Below are 17,960 nucleotides of genomic sequence, written 5' to 3' on the forward strand. Positions count from 1 at the left end.
TTGTGGCTGCTGGTCAGGCTGTGGTGCAGGCTGTGTGCCTGCCTGCTTTTGTGGCTGCTGGTCAGGCTGCTGTGGTGCAAGAGGTTAGGCAGGCAAGCGATGGCTTCATGTGCGTCTCTCTCTGCAGGGCACTGACAAATGACATCATCTGCCGCTGCCCCAGAAGCTCCAATCAGCATCTTTCAGAGATAGCCGGGTCAAATAAGCAGGGTAGCACCCGTTTACACTGCCTCATGACCCGGGAACAACCCGTTTTCAACCCTGCTCTCAACCCAAGTAAGATTGCCCGGTAATTCGATAACCCGGGTTATTTGTTTGGTGTAAAAGGGGTATTATTATTTAATGTCCCTTTTTTTTGCAAGTTGGTACCATGCATCTTTACCTAAACCTTTTGTACATTGTAGTATTATGGTGTAATAGCATTCAACACTAGAGGGCAGAACAACAAAAGCACTTTGCAGGTTACTTCACACTCCCCTCTCACTCTACATCCAGATTTGTTTTTATGCCTGGGATGGTGGGATACATGGAACTTAAGTTTTAGTTTTGTTGCTCTTATATTCCTAGGTTTTTCATTATTTATTTTAGGCCTCTGTTTTTTACAGTCTCTCAAGCCTGGACTGACTATGTCCTCTGTGTCTCATTGTGTAATTAGGAAACCAAAGGAGGATTCAAGTTTTCCTCTAATGTGAAATGGAATCCTGTACATGCAGAATATTTATTCCAAAGTACTTCCTCTCCTGACTAGGCCATAGGGGTTGTTAGGTTGTAAAGCCCTGTGCCTCAGGGCACTCGCCCTTGCACCTCCGCCCTCTCAGGCCACTGGTAGACAATCCCAAACCCATAATGTCACTCAACCGCGGGCCAGGTTCATCTTGTGATAGTAGGTGATTGCAGTTATAAGCAATATATATTTAAGATATTGTAATGCTAGCAAAATAAACAAGCAGATCCAGTCATGGCATTAGTCACAGGCAGTGTCGGACTGAGACATAAAGGGCCCACCAGGGCAATGCAGTGATTGGTGCCCATGCTTAAAGGGTGTGGTCATCCACCAGAGGGGGTGTGGCCAGCCACCACAGTGGCTTGGCTAACTATCAGGCAAATCTTGGTGTAGTTTCTATAGAAGCAAACCAGTAACTGATGTTCATCCATGTTCCTGCTCCACAAGGTAACTGACCATCTAATACAGTAACAATGTACAATTCAGTGCACAGTGTGGAACATGACAACTAGAGGAGGGGGTGGGACCCCAGGCAGTAGGGCCCACCGGGGATTTCCCCTGTACCCCTGTGGGCCAGTCCAACCCTGGTCACAGGACATCCAGATCTACAGCCAATGCGTGCCCACCCACAGTGGTCTGTGATGCACAGATCTGGTCTTTCACCAATTGTATAGTGTGTACCCCCAATTCGTCATTTGTCTGGTCACATCTTCCCATCTAATGTGTTGCAATCAGATGTGATATACGATGTGTTGTGGTACCCTGTAACGATGTATTGGATGGATCGTGTGGTGTTTACATGGACACATTACGTAGTGTTCATTCTAGCACCCTGCACCTGTCACAATCCGTGCAATTCCTCTTTCCTGCCTGGGATGTCGCGCTCTCTTCTGGTGCTTCTAGCACACATATCTGATGCAACAGACTACTGAGATACAGACTCGAGTGTGCTAGAAGCACCAGAGCAGAGAGCAACACCCCAGTCAGGAAAGAAGAACTGCACGGGTCGTGACAGATGCAGGGTGCTAGTATGAACACTAGTTACATCGCATCGGACCGTCACTAAATTGGCGCAACGTTCGGGAGTGTACCCAGCTTTACTCACCTTTCCCTCATGTATCATACGGCAACACTGCTATTATGGTGTCTGGGAACCACAGATATATGTTACACCCATAAACGTGATGACTGTTTTTCACTATCATATTCAGGAGAGAATATCAGGTGCTTGGATCCCTCCCCAAGTCAAGAAATTATGTCAGAAATATCTCATGGAAGTTTAAATAAGTTATAATGATGATGATGATGTAAAATTCACCGGCGACCACCAGCTGGCAACGCTGAGCCCTCTCATTCCAATATGTACATTGTACAGTGTAGTTATGAGCTATCTCAGGCCATGTTTTATATACCATTTTATGTATGATGTGCATGTATATTAAAAGTGACATGGTGTATCATAGCAAGTAAGGGTACTAGTGGGACTCAACCAAATGTCTTCTTTTTTTTGTTCAGTCTAAATTCTTTAGGGGTAGCTCTGCAAAACATTCATTTATTATTGCTTTAAATTGGATACATGTTCCGAAACTACTATACAGATATTAATCATTGTGGCTTTTTTTAAGATTCTTATTGCCATCAGCCTCTTAAACAATATGTTCTGTCTTAGATAATTTATGAGACTTAGGGGTGGGGGGGGATAGATTAATTGTGATGAGCAACATCTGGATGATCTCACAGTAAACTCTGTATTCCTCAGGCCATTGAGTCAGAGTTGAAGGACTGGGTTGTGCTTGTGGTTCACTGTTGTGAAGATGAACTCCAGACTGAACTGAAACTGGCAGCTGCTGAGATCCTAATTGATGTTACTCCATATTTCCTGACCAATAAGCTGCCTGTACTAGGTAAGACTACACTTTATGATGACAATGCACTTCTGGCTCTGTTACGTTGATGGTAAAGGAATGTACAGCTGGATTTGTTATTGTCCTTTTTTTTTCAACTCAGAGTTATCACCTGAATATGTTACTTGCAGGCCAGAAAGGAATTGGACTTCGGGCCCGTATTAGAGTGCAACAGTTGTGTAGAGTGGATGCAGCCATTTTGTAGGTTAAACCAATGGTCATATGAATACAGCCTGTCAGTTCTGACTGTGTTACGGTGATAGGCTGCACTCTACATTTGTGAACGTTATTTAGCCCATAAACTGGCAGCAAACAGAAGACTTTTATCAGGTCCCCCTTCAAAATGCCAAATGGAAGAATTTACACGTTTGGTGATTTTTATGTTTTACAAATGTTATGTTGTACACATTAGCTGCTCCCTAATTCATTCCCCCCAAAATGTGTACATGCCAGAGGGACAAAATAAGCCCTGCCCCAATATGGGCAAACCACACCCCTGATCCACCCAAAACAACCACTTTTGATGAAAATCCCCATTTCCCTTCATTATAATCTCCCATGTCAAATCAGGGCTGTCCTGCCAAATACGGGACAATTGGGAAGTATGCCAGCATACCATTGGCACTCTGGAAGAGGGGCCATTGTACTCGATGTTCACCAGCGGTGGAGAGATCTCCTCTATGGTTGACCTGCAATTTTTTGGGCAATAGTATTTTAAGCCAATGCCAATTGTTGGAAAAATAGAGAACAAAGGAGTTGCATTGGCAGAAATGGGGTCAGAGTAGGAGAGAGAAGATAATCGGAGAAGAGAAAGAGGACTCTACTCTAGGAGAGTACAGGCTGAGTCTCCCATATCCAAATATTCTGAATACGGAAGTTTTTGAGCATGACTGATACTCCTTTTACACCAAACTAAAAATCCCGGGTTGATGCGCATCATCCCGGGATTTTTGTCTGTGTAAATGGATCCACCCAGGTCCAGGGACCCAGGGATTCAACTCAGGTATTTTGCAGGGTTGGCCACAGGTCGTTCCCATGCCACCCTGCAGTGTAAACGGCACGATCCGGGTCTCGATGACCCGGATCCCGACGCATGCCGGCTTCAGTGGCGCTTGAAGATGACGTCATGGGTCACTTCAGACCAGTGTGAACGGCGCAGACGCCGGAATATTCTGGGTCGCACCGGGGAAGTTCCGGGTCTGATCCGGATTGGAATCCTGGACCTGATTCAGACCCGGGCGCTAAGAAGCGTTCGCTCGTAGTTGACTGATTTTTGCATTTTGCGCATGTGTATGCATCGCAGTGCGCATGCGCGAACCAGTGCGAAAGCTCAAGAAGCGTTCGCTTGCCGAGCATAGACAACAGAGTGAGTGAAGCCGTTTGTGGGTGGTAACGGGCAGGCCACTAGAAACGGGGGAGTGGAGGTGCGAACGTAGGCGTGCTTGAGCATCTTAATGCCGTTTCAGAGGCGTGCATAATTAACAGGCGGCGTCATAGTACACATCACCTGGTTGTATTTTACACTAAAGTGCTCGCAGTGCTAGCAGTAGGGTAAAGTCAACCTCAAGTGCTGCGTTCGCTTCCGATGGTACCCGATGTACCAATGGTTACATACACATCCTGGAGATGACGTGCGCAAGTGGGCATCTTAAGACAGGCTGGTGGGCGTCTACATACACAAATTGATCGCACGCCAAGACATAGTGGGCGTGCTTATGCCTTGCCGTGTGATCGCCTGCCATGCTGTCACTTAGCCGAATTTGCATACTCTGAGAACGAGCGGACACATCTAGCAAGAGGCTCTGAATCGAGCCCCTTTTCCAACCTCCGGGTCAGACACAGAACGTTGGTATAAGATAGTAAGACCTTTGTTTTTTGATGGTTCAATGTAGACAAACTTTGCTTTAGCCACAAAATGATTGAAAACATTGTATAAAATTACCTGCAGGCTGTGTGTATAAGGTGTATATAACACATAAATGCATTCTGTGTTTAGATTTGGGTCCCATTCCCAAGATATTTCATTATGGTATGCAAATATTCTAAAATACGGAATATTCCGATATACAAAATTCCTCTGGTCCCAAGCATTTTGGATATAGGAGACTCAACCTGTACAAACATAAAACGTGTTTGACACAGAAATATAACCAGGCATTCCCCGATTTAGCCAACTAGGTAGTCCCCATGTGCATGTATCTGGGAGGAGCCACAAGGATGTCACAGATTAATAAAGTTAAATTATAATAAAATGTCCTATCCCTAGATGAGTGAGTAAGGGAATGCCTAGTTACAGTACTGTGTCATAGGCACATGTATTATGTTTGTACCCTCCCAGCACTGGAGAGTCCTTTGTACTTCAATTTGTAGCCTAAAGGCCCTCATACATCAGCAATTGATTGCAACAATCGTGCAATTTGCAATCGATTTGTGTATAAAATTTTTTCCATTTTTCAATCGATTGCAGAATTGCCACAATCGATTGAAAAAGGGAAAGATTTTTATACATAATCGATGGCAAATTGCACGATTGCTGCAATCAATTGCTGATGTATGGGGGCCTTAAGGGTTAGGGAGACTCATATATCTCCTTAGGCTGTAGGTACAGAGTACCCTTTGTTGCTAGCTAATACCCCCTGAATATCATTCGGAGAAGGGGACAGTGCACAAGAGACATGGAGTCAGGAATAAAGAGGAGGTCTATGTATTTGGGTGAAAGTCTTCATACCTTCTTCCAGCCTCAGGGATAATTTGGGTTGTTATGTGGTGTGGCTGTTCTTGGAGTTGGAGGGCTATTTAACAGCACAGTCTAGCCTCCCTCCAACATTGTTTGATATTATAAATATTGTTTATTTTTATTAAGTCTTTTGTCTACCTAGTTGTTCTCAGGCAGGTTAGCCAACTACAATGGCAAATACACTATTGCAGAGGTTCCCAAACTCCACCATTACAGTCCATGTTTTAAGAATATTCATGGTTAAGTCCAGATGGTTAAATGGAATTCACTGAGGTTCTAATTAAGTCACTTGTTCTCAAGCATGGATATCCTTAAAACATGGGCTGTAATGGCGGAGTTTGGGAACCTCTGAAATTTTGCAATGTTTTAAAAAAATGAGAGATTCTAAACTGTTTAAAGATTGTGTTTATACATAAATAGGATTATAGAAAATATGTTTGGCGTCCCTAGAAAAAAAGGATGAGTGCTCGCTGACAGAAGCGGCTATTAATGAAGGCTTAGCCATCTACAAACATGACTAGTAGAATTTTCATCAGGTGCTCTGGTGTCTGATTATGTCACTGACTGTATTAGGTCAATAAAATAGCTAACAGCAAATTGTGTCGTGCTAACATGTAATTACATCACCAACTGTTATCCAGCCAAAGTTGACTTCCCAAAACGTATTCGTTTTAATTGATCTTGCCTGATTAGAGCGTGTCAAACATGAGATTCCTAGAAGTGACGGCAAGCTTTTCTGAATGAATCATGCATTAGACCTCATGGATTTGGCATTAGGTGGAGTGAAATAAAAGTCTAGCATTCAGCTGTAATATTTTCAAGCTTCCTCCTGGTGTTTTTCTTTCTTATAGTTCAGTCTTTCTTAGAACCTAGTTTGTTGCACTGTTACAGGTTCATTTTAATAATATTTATCTTTACATCCTATTTAAATTAGTTAATAATACACCGTTTGCACTACACAACCCCAGCATCTCCAGGTCTTACTTCCTGCAAACAGGACACTGTATATTATTGAGGTCATTACACATAATGGACCTCATTCAGAGTCGGTCGAAGCGGTCGTACGCCACCGATGTTTGCTATACTGCGCATGCGTAAAGTTCACAATCCGCGTGCGCAAACTACCCGCTACGATCAGAAATTTCTCTCTCCTTGAACACAGCCAGGTCGGTAGTTTGAGTGACAGATGGAGGCGTTTGTGGGTGGTAACAGGGGAAGGTGCTTGAAAACGGGGGAGTGGAGATCCGAACGCAGGCGTGCCTGACTATGCAAACGGCGTTTTATGGGAGTGCATACGGTTTATGGGAGTGCATAATTAACAAAGTAGCGTCATGGCACATGTGACATGGGAGGTTTTTACACTGACATGATCGTAGAGCTTAAGAGAGGGTATGGTCAACCTTAAGCTCTACGACCAGTTCCGATGGTCTCGATTAATCCTTATATGCCCGGAGATGACATGTAATGCGTACGAGAAGGGGGCGTATTTTTTTGTCTTCCGACCGCTTCCTCCCCTTGGTCGGTCAGCTACCGATCCGAACTTAGGGACGCAACTTGCGAGAGAATCATTTGCATATCCGGCCCCTTTTCCCGTACGACCGTGCGGACGCTTCGACCGACTCTGAATGAGGTCCAAAGTCCCAACATTTTTATGAAAAACTACATTTATTTTTGTGATCTCTGACTTCTCTCCTTACAACCATAGGGATCTCTACAGTTCAGGAGGCACCTGGTCAGCCCCTTACTGCTGTTGACTTGCTACGTATTTCCTGAATAACAGGAGTCTTGTCATAGTGGGGGGGCTGCGGTCATAATACCGATGCAGGGGATTCCGGGGGCCAGAATGCCGACGCCGGAGTCCCAACACCTGTCAGAATCCTGGCACCGGCATCCCAAAGGTAAGTAGCAAGGTCAGAGAGGGGTTAGGGTTATGCCGCATATCCACTAGATGGTATAATGAACGATATTGTTATTGTTCATTTGTTCATTATATCGTTTAGTGGATATGCCGTCAACAGCTATTCGAGCTCCCGATGGTCGTTGACGACGTCGCTCATCGTCCGTATTTGCAGGGCAACCTGACGATATTGAGGGAGGGTGATGTCACTTAACGATATATCGTTCAGTGTGGGTGCTCAATGTTGTTAAGGACATTGGGGACACACTACACGATATCGCTCATAGAGCGAATCGTGTAGTGAATTTGCACCTGTAGGCACTAAGGGGGAGAGTTAGGTTTAGGGTATGGGGAGGAGGAGAGGTTTAGGCACTAGGGGGGAAGGTTAGAGTTAGGCACCTGGGAGGGAGGGAGGGTTAAGGTCTGTATCCTCACCCAGCCTGGATGCCGGTGTCATAGGGACCCCCGAAATTGTAACAGCTGTGTGAAGAACTAAGTCAGTCATTTTTAATGTTTCACTTATACCGAATAGATGTCATACGACAGTCTGATAACATGTGCAAGCAATGAAGGCGTTCAAATTCCTAAGTTAGAGAGTTCATTAAGAAAATGTTCCCTTGATGAATAATATATGAAACGCCTGGGGAAAATTTACCAAAAGTCCATGCTGCATACTTCAATAAAGTTTAATGACATGGGATATTGCACGTACTCTCAGCAATTCAGATAAACTGTTTTAACTTTAATGTATTCATTCGTATCAGTTATATACCATACTACACTATATCATATTTTACACTGAAAGCTTCCAGAGATAATTTTACTCACTAATAGTTTCCCATATATAAGCACCTATCTATATATTATAGATTTGTTGGTGTGATGTTTTTTTAGCCACATAATCCTGGTACACTATATAGGCGCCATCCCATTTACTTACCTCTTAACAGGCGCTACATTCATTTCACTCAAATTTGATACCTAAAATAAGAAAATTGTGTTAAAAAGTGTTAAGAAAATAGAAATATAATATTTATGCTTATATGATTTATGACGTACTGTGTGGCCAGCTAGGCTGCTGGTCATCATGATGCTGTCCTGGGGCTGTAGTTCATATGCCCCCGTTGTAATAGCAGTCGCAACATGAACTTTCTCAAAGATAAAATAAGCTAGCCACATCTGAATGTGTGTAACTATCTTATTTGTGGATTTGTGATGCTTGATTTGTTTTTTTTTATTACCATCTACTTCAATGCATTTCATACTAGCCTACTCTCCCGGAACGGACAGGAGGTTCCCAAAAATCTTGCTGCGCTCTCGGCCGTCTGGAAGAGTGGGCAAACCTCCTGGAGCTGGCTGCCACCTGCCCGGAGCCGCCCAACCCCTCTCAACCAGCCACCCATTTACGTAGCACAAGTGTGGGGGGGGGTTGACACAGTCCGCGCTGAAACGCATCATCGTAGCCCCCCTTCCTGCTTTACAATGGTGATCTTGGGTAGCCAAAAAGGGTCCTGGTGATGGAGATGTCTTAAGTTTTGGTAGTTGTCCTGGCTTTTTTTTATCAGAACCAGTAACTATCATCGCCAATTTATCCTCAGTGTTAGGAGAAGGTTTCAGTTTGGTAGCAATATCATTTTATATATAAAGTGTCAATCTATTTTGTAGCAAAAGCAGAAACGTAACATGACAAACAGTATGAATAACCTACCTTACTAGAAATAGTCTCACAATAAAACAAAGCGCTTGTTGATCTCCAGCATTGTGCAATGTGATAATCCCTTGAAACTGAGCAAGAGATCGAAAGTGCAGCTGCGCCATTTTTACTCCATGCGAGAAGTCGTATTTACAGAGGCATTGCCTGAATATACCAAACCCGTCATTTAGGGTTAGGACAAATGCTGTGCTCTACTACAGCAAAAAATTTACATTATACAATTAAAGGAGGAGACTTGTATCTGTAATCTCAGCAATACTTGTACATGATGCGCAAGAAATGGAATTATATTTAATTGAATCCTGAGATCTTAAGGTTTTCCAAATTGAATCCTGAAATCCCAAATTCATTGCTGAACTTTTGCCCCTAATAAATACACTTTTTAATATTTTGCTTAAAACACAGTGGACCCCTTATTTCTTAGTACAACAGTACTTACATAGGATACTCACCATCTACCTATCTACAATACTGTGCAAATGTTTTAGACAGGTGTGAGAAAAATTCTGCAAAGGAAAAATGCTTTAAAAAATAGAAGTGTTAATAGTTTATTTTCATCAGTTAACAAAATGGGGCAGCACAGATGCAATGGTTAGTATTACTGCCTCACAGCACTGAGGTCGTGGGTTTGATTCCCACCACGGCCATACCTGTGTGTGGAGTTTGTATATTCTCCCTGTGCTTACGTGGGTTTCCTCCGGGTGCTCCGGTTTCCTCCCACACTCCAAAAAATATACTGGTAGGTTAATTGGCTCCCAACGAAAATTAACCCTAGTGTGTATGTGTGTGAGCATGTGATAGGGAACATAGATTGTAAGCTCCACTGGGGCAGGGACTGATGTGACTGGCCAAAATATTCTCTGTAAAGCGCTGCGGAATATGTGTGCGCTATATAAATAACTGGTAATAAATAATAAAATGCAAAGTGAATGAACAGACGATAACTCTAAATCAAATCAATATTTGGTGTGACCACCCTTTGCCTTCAAAACAGCATAAATTCTTCTAGGTACATTAGCACAAAGTCAGCGATTTTGTAGGATTATAGTCAGGTGTATGATTAACCAAACATACCAATCATGTGATGATGATCATCATTTTCATATGTAACTTGAAACACAGTCATTAACTGAAACAGAAACAGCTGTGTAGGAGGCTTAAAACTGGGTGAGGAACAGCCAAACTCTGCTACAAATGTGAGGTTGTGGAAGACAGTTTCATGTCACAGGTCATACACCATGGAAAGACTAAGCACAGCAACAAGACACAAGGTCGTTATACTGCATCAGCAAGGTCTCTCCCAGACTGGCGTTGAAGAAGCACAAAGAAACGGGCAACGTTGAGGACCATAGATGCAGTGGTCGGCCAAGGAAACTTAATGCAAAAGATTAACGACACATCATGCTTACTTCCCTTCGAAATTGGAAGATGTCCAGCAGTGCCATCAGCTCAGACCTGGCAGAAGCCAGTGGGACCCAGGTACACACCGATCTACAGTTCGGAGAAGTCTGGCCAGAAGTGGTCTTCATGGAAGAATTGCGGCCAAAAAGCCATACCTTCGACGTGGAAACAAGGCCAAGTGACATAACTATGCACGAAAACATACTAACTGGGATGCAGAAAAATGGCAGCTGGTGCTCTGGACCGATGAGTCAAAATTTTTTGCTGTAACAGAAGAGAGTTTGTTCGCTGAAAGGGCTGGAGAGCAGTACAATAATGGGTGTCTGCAGGCAACAGTAAAGCATGGTGAAGGTTCCTTGCAAGTTTGAGGCTGCATTTCAGCAAATGGAGTTGGAGATTTGGTCAGGATTAATGGTGTCCTCAATGCTGAAAAATACAGGGAGGTACTTATCCATTATGCGATACCATCAGGGAGGCTTCTGATTGGCTCCAAATTTATTCTGCAGAATTACAACGACCCCAAACATACAGCTGATGTCATTAAGAACTATCTTCATCGTAAAGAAGAACAAGGAGTCCTGCAAGTGATGGTATAGCCCCCACAGAGCACTGATCTCAACATGATCGAGTCTGTCTGGGATTACATGAAGAGACAGAAGGATCTGAGCAAGCCTACATCCACAGAAGATCTGTGGTCAGTTCTAAAAGATGTTTGTAACAACCTCCCTACCGAATTGCATCAAAAACTGTGAGCAAGTGTACCTAGAAGAATTGATGCTGTTTTGAAGGCAAAGGGTGGTCACAACAATTATTGATTTGATGTAGATTTCTCTCCTGTTCATTCACTTTGCATTTTGTTAATTGATAAAATATAATATTAACACTTCTATTTTTGAAAGCATTCCTACTTGCAGCATTTTTTCCACACCTGCCTAAAATTTTTGCACAGTACTGTAAAAGAAAAAGTGATTCATCAAATCAGGCCACCTTCTTCCATTGCTCCATGGTCCAGTTCTGTCAATCACATGCCCATTGTAGGTGCTTTTGGTGGTGAACTGGGGTCAGCATGGACCTTTCTATAATAGCCAGCATTAACGTTTTCAGCAATTTGTGCTTCAGTAGCTCCACTGTGGGATCGGACCAGATGGGCTAGCATTCACCCCCCACACGCACCAGTGAGGGGTTGACCATGACCGTGTAGCCAGTTCACTGGTTGTCTTTCCTTGGAACAATTTTTTGAAGGTACTAACCACCGCATACCAGGGACACCTCGCAAGACCTGCCGTTTTGGAGATGCTCTGACCCAGTCGTCTAGCCATCACAATTTGGCCCTTGTCAAAGTCACTCAGATCCTTACATTTTCCTATTATTCCTCCTTCCAACACATCAACTTAAAGAACTAAGTGTTCCCATGCTGCCTGATATATCCCACCCCTCGACAGGTGCCTTTGTAACAAGATATTCAAAGTTATTCACTTAAGCAGTCAGTAGTTTTCATAAATATGTATATATACCGATTGAGATTATTTGTGGTTTCAGAGTGCTGTTCTACTTTGCTGCATCTGTGATACATTTGGGACGGGCACCTGGACACAGGGCTGCCACCATAAATTGTGGGGCCCGGTACTAATAAAATAGGCAGGGCCCCCCTGGGGGAGCATAGGGCAGGGAAGGCTGAACCTTATTGGGGGGGGAGGGGCAGGTTAGGAAAGGCTGGAGTAGGGGGGAGGCACAGGGGAAGGACGGCATGGTACATTGGCAAAGTGGTGACAAAGGGTTAAGTTGGTCTTATACTGTGCAAGGATCTGGAACACTTGTGCACTTGTGAGCAAACGGTAGAGGCAGAGGGCAGGGGAGGCTGTCTGGACTGGGGGGGCGGACGTACAGTGAAAGGCTACTACATTAGGAGGACTTACCTATGGACTGACTTTAGCTGGTCCGGAGAGAGCGGGAACAGCAGTGCAGTTATGCAGTGGCAGGCAGCTGGAAAGCGTCGGTGTCACTTCAAATATGGAACTGACCGCGAGCCAATCACAGCTCGCGGACCAGCAGCCAATCAGGAGTGGCTGCTGCTGATTGGCTGCTCGCGGCACAACCAATCAGGAGCAGTCGCTCCTGATTGGCTGCTTGCAGAACGACAACCTGATTGGCTGCCATTCCGCAAGCTCTAATTGGCTCGCGGCTGTCTATTTATTTGGAATACTGCCTGCGCAGCGCGCCGCTGAGTCTTCTCCCTGGATGCAGCTGTAATCCTTTAATGCTGACATCCGGGCCCCCTCTCTCTCCGGGCCCGGGGCTACAGGCCTGGCAGCCCCCCCCCTGATGGCGGCCCTGCCTGGACAGGCTGCAGTTTACACAATGGCAGAGTGATGAAAGTTTGAATTAAATGGACAGGTTGACATAGGTTCAGAGTTTTGTATCCTATCTTTACATGGATTATTTGTTTAATTATTTATTTAGAGCTGTTCTCTCTTTCCATTAGTACCTCTGTGTTTAACAAGAGATCACCCAATTCATTCTTTCCCTCTTTTATTGAACCTGAGATCAGGCAGATAACGGTTATCCCCCCTTCACCATATTATTAGCTACACTGTACACACTTCTTGGATTTGATTGACTAGATTTACCTAAGCGGGTCTTTTTAGAGCTAAATTGATTGCACAGTCTTTATTGCATAGATGAAAGTTGAGTTTGAACTTTGGATTATCCATATAGTTGCAGGTGAGGACCGTAATCCCTTTTTTCCATAGATCTGCCACCTGCTCCCCTCCTGTACTACATGAAACTCATAGGGAATATATGCAGTAAGGATTCTCGATCCTAATAGAACGAACAGATCGTACATTAGTGTTCGTAATGAGTGGATCACAGACTGAATACTCTGCACAGGTACAGCCAGTGTAACTGGATCTTGGTAGACATATGACTACTCTTTACGAAACCTTACTTCGTGGTCAACCAATGATACGCATCCCTCAAAGGAAATTATTGGCTGCTCCAATGTTCCAGCATTCTGTATTATATCTGGTGTGTCTGGATTTTAAGGTCAAACAGCACGATGGTCAGATCATGGATTTAGCATGCACTAATTTCTTATTTGTGGTCTACCACCCATTTTTTAATGAAAGCTCATTGTGTATATTCTTCCCATACACCATGAGGACCAATAACCCCACTTTCATGTTCTGTTTGAACTCCAGATGTGTTCTGTTCAGTGTTGGGTGTCACATGACAAAAGGGCAACTAACAAAGAAATTAGGAGTGCAGCTGCCAGCGACAAAAATAAATAAATCACAGCTCCTTCCATAAAATTGCTACAGTACCTATTCATTGCATCTTAACTACATGCCTCTTATCGCTGTGTAGGAAGGTTCTGTAGCTTTCTAAAGTGATGAGTCTGACTGAAAGCTGCTGGGCTTTTGGTTCAGTGCCTTTATTGACACAATTTGCCAGGTGCCTTTTCTGATTCCATTTGCTGTTTCTTGACAATCCACACTCCACATGCGGCAGGTAATCTCCATCAACATCAGCCTTATGTACCTAAGCAAATATTCAGCTGCCTTCAACTGGGTGACCCAAGGTAGCGAGCAAAGGCCTGGAAAATTCATCACCCTGTGTTCCAGCTGGTTTGTGTACTGCTCTTCTGCATCACAGCCTTGCACGGATCACAGTAATGCACAAAGCATTAACTCCAGCAGCACTTAGGCCCTGAATCATCTGTCAGCATTAACTGAGACTCTTACCCTTCATTTGACTAAATGTCCAGGAAATCCTTCTACTGCAGTTTCATTCCTATCGCCACTTGTGGATAGCCAAGTAAGGTGTAACTTTCCTTAATGGGCAATAACCAGAAACAGTGACTTCATATACAAATATGGAGTCTATTTATTAAGCAATGAGGAGCCTAAAGTCCATTTAAAAAGGCCGTTTGACCACTAGCGATTTCTTCAATGTTACTGTAGTTACCAGCGCGTAACGCCATCCACATAGCTTTCTCTAGGAAATGGGAAATTACTGTTTATCAAAAATCTGGTCAAATCGCTATCCGCGCATGCCCAAATGAGTGGATCATCTTTTCCTCCTTTTGCCAAAGTGTAATGGCGGGTACACACTAGACGAAATTTCACCCAATCATGAAGATCAGGCCAACATATCTTTGTGTACCCACTAGGAGTGACCATGTGTGCTCCCGCGAGGTCGTTCATCGCATCGACAGATCAAGCATACATGCTGCTCAATCTTTTAATTTGATGAACGACTCCATGGTTGTTGATGCGGCTGGTGAATGACATACCATGTGGTCATTCACAAGTTCATGTAGTGTCAAAAGATCGCATGATATGTCGTTCTTCGCATCGTGGATCAGCAGGGGTCTTCAACCTTTAAGGCAGTGTGGGCCACATTAAAAAATTAAACGAAGCCAAGGGCCACTAAGCTATACTGCGGTATTTAAACTCTGCCCCCTCCTCACACAATTATGACCCATAACTGCCCCCTCCTGTAATTTTAGTTATGTCCCATAACTGCCCCCCTCTGCAGTGCCCTCAGTAGTGCCCCCAGTAGTGGTCCCCCTATGCAGTGGCCCCAGTAGTGGTCCCCATTATGCAGTGCTCCCAGTAGTAGTCCTGCCCTGCTGTGCCCCCAGTAGTAGTCCCCTTTATGCGGGCCCGATTCCTTTGGTCCTTTATCCATAAGAAAGTTCTATTTTAAGTATTCACAGGTTGAGGCTAATTGAAAACGAATTGTAGAGCTATATTTTTCATCTGTGTGAACTTGAAGCTTCCACGGCACAGGGGTAAAATACTTATGCAAGAAACATTTAAAAAACAAACAAACAACAGTCTGCAGACAATCAATAATTCGTGAAAATTTACTTTAAAGCCTACTGGTTCGCAATAAAAAAAACTTGTAACAATCTGCTTAAGTGTCATTTGTACTGCAGACAAATCTGTTGACTTTTTAGGGGGTGAATTATTTTGCAAGCGACTGTAACCTTTCTAGAAGAAAAAAGTCAGTATGAGCCTAACTTTTAATAGTTAAAGTTACAAATCCAAATTTAGTTTCCTACACTTTGGCTGTTAAACATCTAAAATCCTGCTTTTCGCACAGATTAAAATAAGATGCAGGTTTATTTGCACAAAGGATGTTGTTGTTGGGTAGTTTTTTTGTCCTACAGTAATTCTGTGCTGGAAATGCCCGCGTAGCTTCAGAGGATGAAGGTTAGAAAAACTACACTTTACATGAAAAAGCTCTACAAACAGAAACAGAGTTTATTTTAAACTGCATTTTGTACATTGCTGCACTTTGAGCTCCCTGTCCCCTAGGTAACACACACATCAAAGCATTCCCCTTTCTCTAGATCCCCAGGGCTACCATCCCTGAGCAACGCTGCAAACCGCCTGCCAGCTAAAAGGGTAAGTCCCTCAGTAAATACACAAAAACTTCCCTGCTCATAAGTCGCTCCGTTGACCAAGATACTTCACAGAGACACAAAATACATAAAATAAAGAGAGCTCATATCTATTTAAATATCCCATATACTTAGCCAGCAGCATCAAACATGTAGACCTCTTGCTCACACCAAGTGGAAGCAGACATTTTGTGGGCTAACCAAATATTCATGAGAATGCAGCCGAGCAGTCCACTAGTTCGAGTGACTTTTTTTTGTGGCAGCCATTTTGTGAGCTGAAACTGCAGTCTATACATTTACTGAAAACCAGTGACAATGGTTCCTAGTGAATTGATAGGCTGCATTTGAATATTTGTTAATTTAACAAAATATCTTCCATTTAGTGTGGGCTTTGGTGATGTCTATAGTTTCAGGGAGTTGATAGGTTCTATCTTCATGAGTTACTGGTTCAGCCCACATAAATGGCTGCCTACACTGGAGCTGATGCAAACAGTTTGTGCAGTGTAATTTGCTTGAAATTGTTCTGCATATTCAGACTTCCATGAATCTGGCATGCACGTAAAAGGGCATTTTAATGTAGGAAGAGCACAGTAAGAGCGTAGTCATATAATTGAATGATTGCATAATTGGGCAGCACAGATGGTGTAATGGTTAGCATTACTGCCGCACAGCACTGAGGTCATGGGTTCAATTCCCACTGCGGCCCTAACTGTGTGGAGTTTGTATATTCTCCCTGTGCTTGCGTGGGTTCCCTCCGGGTACTCCGGTTTCCTCTCACACTCCAAAAATATACTGGTAGGTCAGCTGGCTCCCAACAAAACAAAATGAGCTGTAGTGTTTAAGTATGTGTACATGCGGTAGGGAATATAGATTGTAAGCTCTACTGGGGCAGGGACTGATGTGAATGGCCATATATTCTCTGTAAAGCGCTGCAGAATATGTGTGCGCTATATAAATAACTGGTAATAAATAATTACATGTGGTTTCAGGCCACCAAGCATATATGAGTAGCATGAAGATGAATTTACAGTCGGCAGCACTAGTGACGTTGATAGGTGCTATCTTCATTGCTAGGGCATAGATTATGTTTTTATGTGCACGTTTTTGAATTAATTGTTTTTCCTAATACATGAGCAGGGGAGTTGTTTCTGCTGTATTAGAGAAGTTTATTGATGCCTAATAGTGAATTTAGATTTGGCAAGCAAAACATATGGGATACACAGTACGCCTCGGGTAAACCAGACGAATATGCTGCCAGTGCATAGCCATACATATCTTGAGATTAGTATTGCTCAATTTATGGGCCGAGATGCGCTAACTATGTATGTTCGGTTTTTTCTTTTCTTTTTTACAGTAAATTACACCCAGTCAGTGGTAACAACTGTATCAGATCCACTGTGTGTAAGCCACATGCCCACTTTAAACCAGCCATATCATACTAATGTTGCTGGGTTCAGTCGTTGGCTAACTGCTGTGTATTGTTTAAGGCTCCTGTTATCTGTAATAATGAGAATGTTGTCTTGTATCCCTACAGGTTTATCAGATACATTACATCTATGGATGTGTGTATTAGAGCTGCTACAAAGTGAAGATACGGATGTCAGGGATGTGGCCGCGGATATCATACATGTGTATCACACTCAGAAATATAACCTCTCAGGAGCAGGTATGTTGTATTGCAGCTAATCGAGTTAAGATTATAGTGTTGGCATTTGTAACGCTGTAAAGCAGTGCGTTGTACTGGCGCTTTATCTATGACTAGCAAGACCAGGAGGGACATGTTGTTTCACAAGTGGAGAGCCACCTGCCTATGGGGATCCACATGAATATTGGAGCAACACTCGTCATATCATTTGGCCAGAAGTGGGAGAACATATTGGATAAAATGCAGCTCTTCATTTTTCGAGTCGGGTCATTTCTAGTATTATGGGCTTCTAAGCTGCTCGGCCCTTGTAGCTGTCACTATGTTGCTCTGGACTCTGTTCTTCTCTGCCATCTCCTATTATAGTAGTCACCTTACAAACATATATTCCACTGCGTGTTAAAGAACAGATGGATTTTGATAGGATCATTATTGGGTGTCGTGGTCAGTTTGAAAAACAAGGACACACAATATCTGTTTAGGAGAGTTATTATAGGAACTCCTGCCATGTATGGGGGATGGGGTAGGTAG

At 43.4% G+C, this 17,960-nt stretch overlaps 1 protein-coding gene across 1 annotated transcript in view; it reads left to right on the plus strand.

Annotated features, from left to right (window-relative positions):
• The window catches only part of THADA (THADA armadillo repeat containing), a 732,316-nt gene that overhangs the window by 602,812 nt on the left and 111,544 nt on the right, over nucleotides 1-17,960 (plus strand). The window contains 2 exon segments of the mRNA XM_088477279.1: nucleotides 2,484-2,628; nucleotides 17,322-17,453. Of these exon segments, the coding sequence (XP_088333405.1) occupies nucleotides 2,484-2,628; nucleotides 17,322-17,453 (277 nt within the window).

Source organism: Taudactylus pleione, unplaced genomic scaffold, assembly GCF_031769625.1.
Source record: "Taudactylus pleione unplaced genomic scaffold, aTauple2 ptg000201l, whole genome shotgun sequence".
Classification (NCBI taxonomy): domain Eukaryota; kingdom Metazoa; phylum Chordata; class Amphibia; order Anura; family Myobatrachidae; genus Taudactylus; species Taudactylus pleione.